The sequence below is a fragment of the Rhinolophus sinicus genome, linkage group LG13 (assembly GCF_036562045.2).
Source record: "Rhinolophus sinicus isolate RSC01 linkage group LG13, ASM3656204v1, whole genome shotgun sequence".
NCBI classification, from domain to species: domain Eukaryota; kingdom Metazoa; phylum Chordata; class Mammalia; order Chiroptera; family Rhinolophidae; genus Rhinolophus; species Rhinolophus sinicus.
Window position 1 is genome coordinate 29573445 of NC_133762.1, and position 12424 is coordinate 29585868.

At 40.3% G+C, this 12424-nt stretch overlaps 1 protein-coding gene across 1 annotated transcript; it reads left to right on the forward strand.

The window, feature by feature from the left end:
• The first annotated feature begins 61 nt into the window (after nt 1-61).
• Nucleotides 62-11921, forward strand: OSER1 (oxidative stress responsive serine rich 1). Its single transcript, XM_019748697.2, has 4 exons — nt 62-212; nt 3689-3805; nt 6727-6840; nt 10696-11921. The coding sequence occupies exons 2-4, from the start codon at nt 3729-3731 to the stop codon at nt 11378-11380; spliced, it is 876 nt and encodes a 291-aa protein (XP_019604256.2). The 5' UTR covers nt 62-212; nt 3689-3728; the 3' UTR covers nt 11381-11921.
• Nucleotides 11922-12424: the final 503 nt, after the last annotated feature.

The window sequence follows — 12424 nt, forward strand, 5'->3', positions numbered from 1 at the left end:
CAGTCGCCGCCTGCCGCGCTGCCGAGTCACTGGGTGGGAGGAGCATGAACAGGGGGCGGGGCGCGTGACCTAGTAGCGCAGGCGCAGTGCGACTCCGGGGGCGCGGGCTGCCCCCTCCGCGGGTTTGGATCCGGGTCGGTCGGGCGCTGCGTTCGAGGAGAGGCGATCGGAACCGTAGAGTCTGGATCACCGAGCGCCCCAGCTGCGAGGAGGTGAGAGTCCTGTCGCCACGGGGAAGAGTTTCGGCCCCGCGTCTCGGCCTCCTGGCCCGACCTGGCTGCGGGTGGCTTCCGCTGGGCCTGCCCGCCTCTGGTCTCGTCGTGCCCCGGCGCTGACTGCCTGGGCCGGGCCTGGGCCTCTCCGCGCCCCCTCAGCTGCTGCGGCCTGGCCCTGCCCCAGCTCCGCTCTCTCGCCCCTTCCCGCCTTCCTGTCCTTTCGTGGCCCCCGCCCAGTCCTGCTCCTCCGCCCTCTCCCGCCCGACCGTAAGCTTCCCCTTTTCGCTCTCCTCTGCCGCCCTTTGCCCCTTCCCGCCCTTTCCCGCTGGTTTCTGAGCCCCAGTCTCGTTGACTGCCTCCTTGGCTCCGCTCCCGCCTCCTTCTGCATCCCTGGCGCCTTGGCCTGACTCAAACCTCTCATTCTGGCCCGGGAGTATCCTGAAGGGACAACTTCCCACTGGAGACCCCGGGCGGCCAGGTTTAGGGTCCTGGACAACTTCCCATTGTCCGAGCCCCTCAGGTTCTGATCTTTTCTCCTGATCCTGTGTAAGGAGCGATCCAGGTTCTGGGTGAAAAGAATAACATCGTGCTTTGGCTCTAGCACCGGGAGTGTAGAGGTTGAGTGGGTGTCGTAGAGATGTGAGTATGTTTTGTCCCGGGAACTGATTCTTTCAATCTAGTCTTGTTGGCGACTTTGAGGATTGCTGGACGGGGTTTTCTTTCCCGGTGGGCTGGAAAAGTTGCTAAATCTTTAGAATTGTGATGACACGCTTACGTGCGGATCCTTTATTGATAATTCTCAGGTCTTTCCAGGATCCTGGAAATTTGGACCTAACTTGAGGTTCAAAGAGGTCTTGCTTAAAAACTGCAAGATATAACATTGTGACACGCATGCTATACTTTGAAAGTCAGAGAAAACCAGAAATTCGCCCTTTTGATGGAGGAGCTTAGAAGAATTTTGTCAGTTTTGAAAGGTTGGGGAAAATCCCAGGCAAAGTTAAATGCCTGGTGTGATTTGACTTAATACAAAGTAACTTCTGATAGGCCTTTAAAAGATTGATCTTTTGGGGGATTGTTCAATTTCAAGAAGTCAGTGCGATGAAAAGGGCAAGAAAATATTCCACAAATTTAATATGAATGAAGAGGGGCAAACCAATTATATGTTTCCTGGAGTTAGTCCTACAGTTCCTGATTTGAGTGAATGGGAAGCTAGGAAGACAGGGGAGCACAGTAAACGTTTTGTAATTACAAACATGCTCTGATTTATCTCCTAAGGTCATACCTAAGACTCAACTTTGCTCTGGGTTAATATAACTGAGGAAAAAGATGAGTAATCAAAGTACTGCATGTCTGAAAATAGTTGAGATGGAATTTCATTCCTAAAGTTTTAGTCTGTAACTAGTTTTTATTTTGGTTTTTAACTTTTAGTGTGTTGACAAGAATGTTAACTAGGTTTGTATTAACATGTAGAGGTCACCTGCAGTACCATTAAGTCAACACCATATAATTAAAAGTTAGATATGTGGGTACAGAGCTTCTTAGCACAGTGTTAGGGCAGGAATGAGATTCTAGTCCTTACAGGAATGGGGTTCACAGTCCTGGTATGTGTCAGGTTCACCCTTATATCCCTAGCACGCAGTTTAGTGCTAGAGCCCATGGTAGGAATTCTATAAGTATTTGTGGAAGTAATAATTTAACTATAAGGACCCGTAGTGTGAGCTTTTGGTCATAAAGTAATTGAAAACTGTACGTCAAACTTTATTTTAGTTCTGCCAACAGGAAGAATTTGTTTACATCCTACAATAACACCCTTTTAGATGCTGTGGAAGTTTAAAAATATTAGAATGTGATCTTTGCGTAAATATACGGGACATTATTGTGTATGTGGGGGAAGGATCCTCCTCTAAATCCAGAAGAATTAGAAACCAGTGATGTATGGAATTGATAATGTTTACTCAAGTTCATATACAGGTTAAATAAACCAGCAAAATACATGTGGGGAGTGTATTTAAATTTTTGTCTTAAGTTGAAGTGAAAGCTAGCTGAAGTCTTTTGACAGTTTTCAGTGTTCAGTGTTTCAATCCAGAGAGAGAACTGTCTTAAAAAAATACCTTCCTCTACACATAAATTACACACACACACACACACACACACAACTGAATAGTCTTAATTTCTTGTTTCTTTATTCTGCCACTGGTACTATTATGGTTATATTATAGCCAACATATTATGACATCCTGACCTTTGGAATATTAGAGGTCTCATAATAACATCAAACCCACCCCTGAGGATGAGCAGGTAGGATCCAGGGGGCCATAGAGAGAGGCACTGCTCCCTCTGAGAGTGCCTAAGGGGGGTGGAGAATGGGGTGGGGGTAGCAGGTTAGAAATAAAGAAAAGGTAAAGTGAATCCTTTGCTTCAAAAATCCCCCCTCTTCTATTTTTTTGTTTTACTTTCTGTTCTTTCTGATTCTCTGATATCATAGATACTAGTTTATTTTTTGTTCAGGATTTGGTATTAACTAATACTTTATAATAATTGGGAAACTAGTTTCAAAGAATTTATTAACAGGCTTCTCAGTTGTATCTCTTCTTGCTTTGATTGGTTCCCCTGCTCCTTTGTTTAAATATAATTAGGGTGGAAGAAATGGAGAACTTTGATTTATCAAGCTAGTTGAGAGAAGATCATTTAAAGTGAAGGTCATTTAAAGGCTCATCTATAGAACAATAATTTCTATTTTTTTCTTTACTTCTCACCTCTTTCTTTTGGCTAAGTTTGTTCTTTTTATTTTTTTCAGTTGCAAGTATAGTTCATTTATTTTTTTTCTTGTTTAATAATTAAAATCAAAGCTATAAAAAATGAAGGTATCAACCTTACAGGTATAGAATAATCAGTAACCATTGAAACATGTTTGTAATCCTGCTTTAACAATGGTAACAGCTTGATATCTGGGTATGAAAATTGATATGCATATTGATGTTTGGGTTCGGATTGCTTTAGAGAAATGCTATGATGTATCATGAAGTTACACTTAGGAATTTTTAGGGTTAAACTAGATAAATAGTAGCATTTTAAAGAATCAGAGTGCTTTTTGTTGAGCTTTTCCCTTTTAATTTCTGATGGAAAAGTCATTTTATCTTGTAGGTTTCTAGACCTCTACAACTGCAGAGATTTTTTTTCTTCCTGTTAAAAAGTATACTTAAACACAGACTTTAGGTGATCTAGTTTCCAAGACTGTGTAATAGGATATTGACATCAAGTATTTGGGCAGTTTAAATTCTATCATAATAAATACAAGAAATAAAACTTACAGTTTCCTAATTATCTACACTGAAACTTCCTTTTAGAAATAGAAATTTGTCCCCGGCCCCAACAAATAACAATAGTATCAGGAATAAAGAGTTTAACAAAAGGTATTCTTTTGAACCCACCTGTTTTCATTTGGCTCATTTTATTTTGATTTTCTTTTTTAGTATTAACGGGACCATCCATAGTAGTGGGATAACTTGCACAATGAAATCCGAAGCCAAGGATGGAGAGGAGGAGAGTCTACAAACTGCTTTCAAGAAGTTAAGAGTGGATGCATCGGGGTAATTAAATACGAAATATGCTATTTGGGAATTGTTTACTAGCTTCAAATAGGCTTTTTCTCTGAAGAGCTCTTTCTCTACTAAAATTTCTCATTATTTGTAGGAGATACAAATGCTCATAGTGTGACAGTCTACCAAATTCTGCACAACATTGTATTACTTATGACAGAAACTTTTCTGTTAAATTTTGAAAAGTTGCAGCTTATTTGTACTGCAAGTTGGGTGTTTTGGTTTTCCTTAATTTTGAGGAGGGTTATCCTGCTCTCTTTTTAATCTAACATCAAGCAGTGTCCCATCAAGGATTTCCTCATACTAGGGAATCACAGCATTTTCCACTAAAAGTGAATTGGCTCAATAGAAATCTGTGTAGACAGTGTCGATTTCATGGGCTCTGTTGGTGAGGCTATCACTATGGAAACCTCTATTCATTAGGGTTCTGTCACAGAGATCAATAATCTTGGACCCTGTGGCCAAACTAATTAGAGCACCTATAGACCAGCTGCTGTCTGAATGTTAATAATTCACCCTTTGCAAAATGTTTTGTGTAGGACTCTGTTCATCTCCATTCTTTGCCCCAGGCCAGAAGAAATCTCAAATTTTTAATGGCTATAAGAATATTTCTTTTCATGAATGGAAACCAAACACTGGAAACTCAGAGTAGAACACTCCACAACATGTAATAATAATAATAATTGCTAAAATTTATTACTCACTATGTCCTAGACACTGGCTTAACTATTCTGTACAAATTATTTAATCCTCAGTGCCAACTTAGAAGATAAGATACTACTGTTATTCCAGTTTACAAATGAGCCACAGTTGAATTGAGTCACTTGCTAAAGGCCACATTGGTAAAAAGTGATAGAGTGGGATTTGAACCCAGATAGTTTGTCTCCAGGACCTGTACTCTGAACCATTCCATTATGTGGTACCTTGAAAACAACATGAAGAAACGCATGCAGTACCTGGCACATAGTAAAAATTCAGTAGATGTTATGTTAGTTACAGCTTTCTGCTTATTGCTAACACTATCTTGGCCTACCAAGTGAGAAGATTTATACTAATACTGACTTAAACTAAATATATCGATTGCACAATAGCTGTTACAGGTGCTCACATTTGCTTCCATGGTACTTAAAATAAATCTTTCTCCTCTGAGTGGTTTTTCCAAAATGGTGGTCATCCTGCCATTACAATTGATCAGTGCTTTATAAGCCATTGTGGGAAATGTAAACAAAGCAGAGAAACAGTTCAGGTTGTGGTCATAGTGTAGTCCATCGTGATTTGTGGTATAGAAATAAATTTTTTTAAAGTAGGAAAATACTAGGAATGCATGTATACACACACATACACACACATAAATTTCTTAGTTTATAAATTTATATAAGTAACTTGATATACAGACTCTTACTGGTATTTTAAGAAGTTGGAACATAAGTTAAGCCATTTCAGTACCCCTAAAAATTACTTGGAACGTTTAAAAAAAGCTTTCAAAATATCTGTACAATATATGGCCAAATATTATGTATTTGTAGCATGTGATCTGCTTTGAGTAAAATTATAGAAAAAGAAGGAATAGTGGAGAGCATTTGAGAAAACCAAACTAGTAGAAGGGGTGAGTCATTACCATGACTAAGCAAAATAAGACCTATATAGCCTATCATACATTTTTAGTTGTTTCATATTGTTGCCAACTTACAAATGGGACGTCTGAAGTACTGACTCATAAACTAACCAAGCCATGCCAGGAATTTAGCATGATCTTGTTCAACAGGTTTTGATTTCTAATGGTATTTGTCTTATCAAGACAGATCTCTATATATTTATTTTAAAATAATGTAATCCTTTTTATGTGGCTGTAAAATAACACATACTTATTAAAGAAGAATTCACAAAAATAGAAAAGGAAGTAAATATCACAGTTTACCATAAGTACTGTTAATATCTAGACCGTCTGTATATAACACGATACACTTTTTTTTCCATAGCTGAGATCATAATGTATGTGTAGGTGCTTATCCATGCTGTTTCCCCTTAATATTATAAGTATTCTCTCATGTTATTAAAAGTTCTTTGTACACTTAATTTTTAATAAGTTCCTAATATTCTATTGTATAGATGTGCCATAATTTATATAATATAGTATTTTCTGTTATTGGACATTTAAATTATTGCCAGTTACTTTTTATTTTAAATTATTTTTCAGTGAACAGTTTTAAATTTTACTTTAGTAGATTGTCTCTTTCTAAAGTATCTTTATCAGTACCACAGCATGTGTGGTAGGAGCCCAGTGTGTGTGTGTGTGTATGTGTATATTGAAAGGAGCTGAAAGGATTTATACCAAAATGTTAATGTTGGTAATCTCTGGGTTGTGACATTATAGATGATTTTTTTTCTCTCTTTTAAATTTTTTCATCTTTACAGGGAACCCCTAATTTCAACCTGCTTAGACTTAACTCAGTAATATTTCAAGTTTAGTAATTGTAAAAATTAGAATATTTTTCTAAAATGTTTTGTAATATTTGAAAATGTATTCATTTTCAAGTTAGATTGAGTCTCCTAAAGTTTTTGCTCCTAAACTTAGTTTCCGGCTCTGGTTTTACCCACATAAAACAAGTAGGCAGTGTCATTAGCATTCTCTGGATAAGGCCTGATCTGCCCCAGATAAACAGCCGAAAAGTCTATTTATATCCTGCTGCTGGTTATACTTAAGAATCATTCTTTGGCTTGTGATTTTGCAACAGTGGGCTTTTAGGGATTCTCTAAATTTGCACTAAAGGAGGAAACTTTTCACTAAAAGCTGAGCAATTTTTGAGAAACTCAAACTAGAAAGAAAATAAATTACATTTGGATTGGTGAGAGCAGTAAGTTCTCTTTCTTACACAGTTTTCGATAGCAGTAAACTTTGTTCTTGTCTTCAGGTCCGTAGCATCTCTGTCTGTCGGAGAAGGCCCAAGTGTCAGAGCGTCAGTCAGAACAGCGGCAGATGATGCCAAACCTAAAACCATATGTGCATCTAAAGACAGTTGGCATGGGTAAGAGCTGCTCAGTGCAGATGATTTTTATCCCAATATCTTAAAATATTGTTGGATTTTCTTTCCAAAATATGCAGAAATGAGTATGTTATGATACGGAACCCAAGACCCAACGATTAGACAAGACCCATTCTTCCCAATTGTGAATTTGCTGAGACTTGCTGTGTGGCGTGATTCCCAGTCAGTTTCTGTACATGTTCTATGTGTGTTTGAGAAGAATGGGTCTTCTCTGATCATTTTTAGTTTCCATATATGTCCATGAAATTAAGCTTTTAAATGTGTTATTTGAATCTTTTTTTCAAATAATTTTTGTCAGCTATCAATAATTGAGAGAGGTATATTGAAATTTCCCTCATGGGAATGCATTTGTCTATTTTCCCCTTTAGCTCTGTATTTTTGCTTTATGTATTTTAAGGCTATATTTTTAGGTTCATACAGCCTAGGTTCGTGCCAGTTGAGAATGTTTTCTTTGTGGTGAATTGAGACTTTTATTATATAGTGACATTCTTAATCCCTTATAATGGCTTTGTCTTAAAGTCTATTTGTCTGGAATTAATGTCTCTAGTCCAGTTGTTTTAGTATTTGCCTAGTGTATCTTTTTCTATTATTTTCAACCATTCTGTGTTTTAAATATTTTGGTGTGTCTCAAATGCATATGGCTTGTTTTGTTTTGTTTTATTGAGTCTGATCATCTTTTGTAACTGCTGAGTTAAATTAATTTACATATATTTTGTTATATGATATATTTGGACTTGTTTCTGCCGTCTTTATGCTATTTGTCATGCTTTTTTCTTTCTCTTCTTACCTTCTCTCCTCCCACCCTTTAAAAAAATTGTTTGAAATGGGTTTGTTTGTTTGTTTGTTTTTCCCTCTGCCATTTTTCCTCCTGCTAGTTTGGAGATTGTGTCTGTTGTTTCTACGTTTTTAGTAGTTAGCCTTGAAATTTTACCATACATGCTTAACAAAGACAGGAGTTAACATTTTAACTCTCCTCCTTAAAACCCTTTTACCCTGACCTCATGATTGCCATGGTGTAGTTGCCCAGTATTTTAGTTCTGTCACTTTTTTTTAAGGTTTTTTTACTTTATTTTATTTTATTTTATTTTTATTTTATTTTATTTTATTTTTATTGGGGAAGGGGAACAGGACTTTATTGGGGAACAGTGTGTACTTCCAGGACTTTTTTCCAAGTCAAGTTGTTGTCCTTTCAATCTTAGTTGTGGAGGGTGCCGTTCAGCTTTAAGTTGTTGTCCTTTCAGTCTTAGTTGTGGAGGGCGCAGCTCAGCTCCAGGTCCAGTTGCCATTGCTAGTTGCAGGGGGCGCAGCCCACCATCCCTTGCGGGAGTCGAACCGGCAACCTTGTGGTTAAGAGGACGTGCTCCAACCAACTGAGCCATCCGGGAGCTCAGCGGCAGCTCAGCTCAAGGTGCCATGTTCAATCTTAGTTGCCTGGGGCAGAGCCCACCATCCCTTGCGGGAATCGAGGAATTGAACTGGCAGCCTTGTGGTTGAGAGCCCACTGGCCCATGTGGGAATCGAACTGGCAGCCTTCAGAGTTAGGAGCATGGAGCTCTAACCGCCTGAGCCACCGGGCTGGCCCTAGTTCTGTCACTTTTTTAATCTCACAAATTAGGTTTTATTTAGCCTACTTTATTATTTCAATAGTACTTGTTTAGATTTGTCTCATTTACACTGTCTTTGCTCTCAGACCTTCCATCGGATCACTTTTTTTCTTCCTAAAGTACTTCCTTCAGAAGTTCCTTTAGTAAAGGCCTGTTACTAGCAAATAAGGCCTCCGTGTGATAGAACTGCACATAGAATAAATTAATGGTGCTCCTGGAGTTGTGTAGCATCATGTTCTATTGGAAAGTATGCTTTGATTTGTCTGAAAATATCTTTATTTTATCCTTGTTCTTGAAAGATATACCTGATTTGGTATACATGAAATCATAGTTCTAGGTTGATAGTTTTTTCCCCTCAGCCCTTGAAGGTATTGTTCATTGTCTTCATGTTGACGTTGAAATGCCTTCTTTCAGGCTAATTGTTGTTCATTTAGAAATAATCTGTCTAATCTCAGGCTGCTCTTAAAATGTTGCTATTGTGTTTGGTAGTCTACAATTTTTGGGTTTTGTTTTTTTTAAACTTTTATTTAAGTGTGTTTTTCCAGGACCCATCAGGTCCAAGTCAAGTAGTTGTTTCAATCTAGTTGTGGAGGGCGCAGCTCACAGTGGCCCATGTGGGGATCGAACCAGAAACCTTGTTGTTAAGAGCACCGCGCTCTGACCAGCTGAGCTAACCGGCTGCCCTGTAGTCTACAGTTTTGCTATAGTGTGTCTACATGTGGATTTCTTTTTATTTCTCCTGCGTCATTGTGTTTCCTACATCTGTAGATTTTCTTCTTTTACTAGTTTAGAAAGTTTCTCCGCCATTATCTCTTTAAAAACCACTGTCTTCCATTCTCTGTAGCCTTTCTTTTGGTAACTCCAGACTTTTGATGCTGTCTTACATATTTCTTTTTTTTAATATCTGATTTTTTAATTAATTAATGTATTTATTTTTAAGGAGTGGCCCATGCGGGGATGGAACCGGCAACCTCGGTGTTACGAGCATCACGCTCTAACCAGCTGAGCTTACCGGCCGCCCCTCCATATTTCTTAACTGTTACATTTTCCCAAATCTCCAAGTTTCTGTGCTGCCTTCTAGGTTAGGGGCCAGCCAACTTTTTTCATAAAGGGCCAAATAGTAAATATTTTAGGCTTTGGAAGGCAAGCGGTAAGATCTGAGGATATTATGGAGGTACTTAGACAATCGAGAAAACTCCTGCCCTGCCTGCCTAGTGTGCACTAGCCTGGCTGGTGGACACACTTTGTGTTCGGCTGCTGAGTTGGTCTCAGGTTGAAATGACTAGCCTCATGGGATGGGTGCGTACGGGGCAGTGCCAGGGTCAGTTTTGATTTCTGCCTAGTGGGACCCATATTCCAGCACAACCTTTCCTCCTCCAGCGAGCCTGGCACAGGCTCAGAGTGAGATTCTACTTCTCAGGGCCCAGTGATTGCCGACAGCAGGGCCCCAACATGTAAATAGTAGCCAGTGTGAGCCCCAAGCAGTGGTGTGACACATCTGCTGGCCAGGAAGGCAGGTGTGGGGGTGGAGGGGTGAATAGGGGCCAGGGGGAACACCTCAGCCTGGGCTCGGTGGCTCACAGTGCTAGCCCAGGGCAGCCGTGTCTGTGGGCTGTACAGTTGTTTGGTTCTGTTTTTAAATTGGCTTACTAGTTTTGAGTCTCCTTTTTTCTTTGCTTAGTTCTTTTATTTATTTAAGTATTTCAGAAGTTGTATAGTGTGTCTGATGATTCCCAGTATCTGAAAGCTTCAGGAAGTCTAAATCTGTGTGTGAGTGTCACCAGTGATAGAAATGAATCCTAAATCTGCTGCTCTGTGTAGCAACCATGGCGTAGCCATTTGTAGCATTAGCCTCACAGTGGTACCGAGACATTTCGGTTTTACAGCCTCACTTTAAGTTGTGCAGGATGCTTTCCCAAACCTGCTGGTCAAAGGTTCCCGAGCAAGGGTTGGGGCAGGGCAGGTATTCTGCACCAAATGTTTGGCGCAAGAAATGCAGTGAAAAATTACCCTTTACACTCCTATTTCTATAGCCTGCTAATATGGGGGTGTTGAAGTTTTTAAGACACAGACGTAGGCAGCTTGTAAATGGAGGCAGGCACATTTCTCTGGGGGACACTTGTAACTTTAGACTTACAAGCCTGAGAGGAGGGAAATTTCCAGCTATCCTAAAGAATCTGTTTAGGAGAGCTCTGTATCCCAACATCTTCTTGTACATTTGTTTTCCTCGTAGGTCTACAAGGAAGTCTTCACGAGGAGCAGTGAGAACCCAGCGTCGTCGACGTTCTAAGTCTCCTGTCCTTCATCCTCCCAAGTTTATACATTGCAGTGCAGTAGCTTCTTCCAGCAGCCAGCTCAAGCACAAAAGCCAGACTGACGCCCCTGATGGCAGCAGTGGGCTGGGAATTTCAACCCCTAAAGAGTTCAATGCAGGAGAATGCTCTACTTCTCTCGATGCTAATCACACAGGGGCAGTTGTTGAGCCTTTGAGAACTTCGGTTCCAAGGCTCCCGGCAGAGGGTAAGGAGGAAGACTCCTCTGATGCTGCTCAAGTCTCCCAAGCACGTCTCAAGGCCAATGAGCTCTCTGACTTTCAATCTGTTTCCAAACTAAAGCAGGGCCAGCCATGTGCGTGCCTAGGCCAGGAGTGCCAGTGTAAGCGGTGGCACGACATGGAGGTCTATTCCTTTTCAGGCCTGCAGAATGTCCCTCCCTTGGCCCCAGAACGAAGATCCACGCTTGAGGACTACTCTCAGTCGCTTCACACCAGAACTCTGTCTGGCTCTCCCCGCTCCTGTTCTGAGCAAGCTCGAGTCTATGTGGATGATGTGACCATTGAGGACCTGTCAGGCTACATGGAATATTACTTGTATATTCCCAAGAAAATGTCCCACATGGCAGAAATGATGTACACCTGATAGCAAGAAGCTCACTAATCTGCTTTACACCAATGAAGGGTTGTCAGAGAGGTTTAGTTAATGGCAGACCTGGCGGCCACTTTGTGTCAGAAGACATCTCCTTCTGCTCACTGTGCTTGCAATAAAAACTTTTCTTGGCATCTCAGTTAATCTTCATTCTTTAAACTTTCTCTGAGTTCTTATATACCCACAAAGGCAAGCAGATCAGAGGAAAATCTCTTAGAAATGCTCCTGGGGATGAAGAAACCATAATTACTTGACTGGTAGCAGTGGGTGTATGGTGAAAGCCTTGTAAAACAGTGCATTTTTTCAGATCTGTTTAAGAATTGGTGGTCAAGGAAAATGAAATGTGTTTTTGTAACCAGACTGAACATTTGTCATGCCGTAGTTGCCAGCCCAGAATTTTTGAAGTTATATGACTGATTTAAACCATCTCTGATTTAACGCAAAATTTATTGTGTCTTTAAAGGTTCTTATGTTATTGTTAAGCCAGAGATCTAAAGTTTAGTTTCAATATGAATAAACTAGCTGGCCTGCCCGATACTGTTTGAGAGACTTATTCACCATTACTAAACAAACCTCTGCTGGCGCTGTTCACCTAGAGGCATATTGCCATGCCGTTTCTCCAGAAGCAGCCTGGAGGGGGCTGCTTCAGCTGGAAGGAGGGGCTGTAATATTTGAAACCAGTGTGCGTCTTCATCTATATAGCATTTTAACATATGGCATGTTTCAGTTGTGATGTAGATCTCATACCTCAGTTTCTAATGTTCTGGATTGGTGGATATTATCTCTCTGCACTGTCCTCGTACCTCAGCAACCCCAAAAGAGAATTTTATGTGTGCTGTATCCTGTATTTCTGCTCAAGCATCCCAAAAAGCCCCCCAAAGTTTGGTAAAAAATCTGTCCTCAGTTTCACCTAGAGGATGAATCCCTGTCTTTTTCAGGTGGCTCCAAAGTGAATTTTACATATGCCACGTAACTTTTAATTCAGACCATCCTAAGCATACTCATCAAATTTAGTGAAAAGTTATCCAGCCTTCTTAA

Coding starts and splice junctions, on each gene's coding strand:
- OSER1 (XM_019748697.2), top strand. CDS start 3,729: ATGAAATCCGAAGCCAAGGATGGAGAGGAGGAGAGTCTACAAACTGCT. Junction 3,806..6,726: donor TTAAGAGTGGATGCATCGGG/GTAATTAAATAC, acceptor TCTTGTCTTCAG/GTCCGTAGCATCTCTGTCTG. Junction 6,841..10,695: donor TCTAAAGACAGTTGGCATGG/GTAAGAGCTGCT, acceptor TTTTCCTCGTAG/GTCTACAAGGAAGTCTTCAC.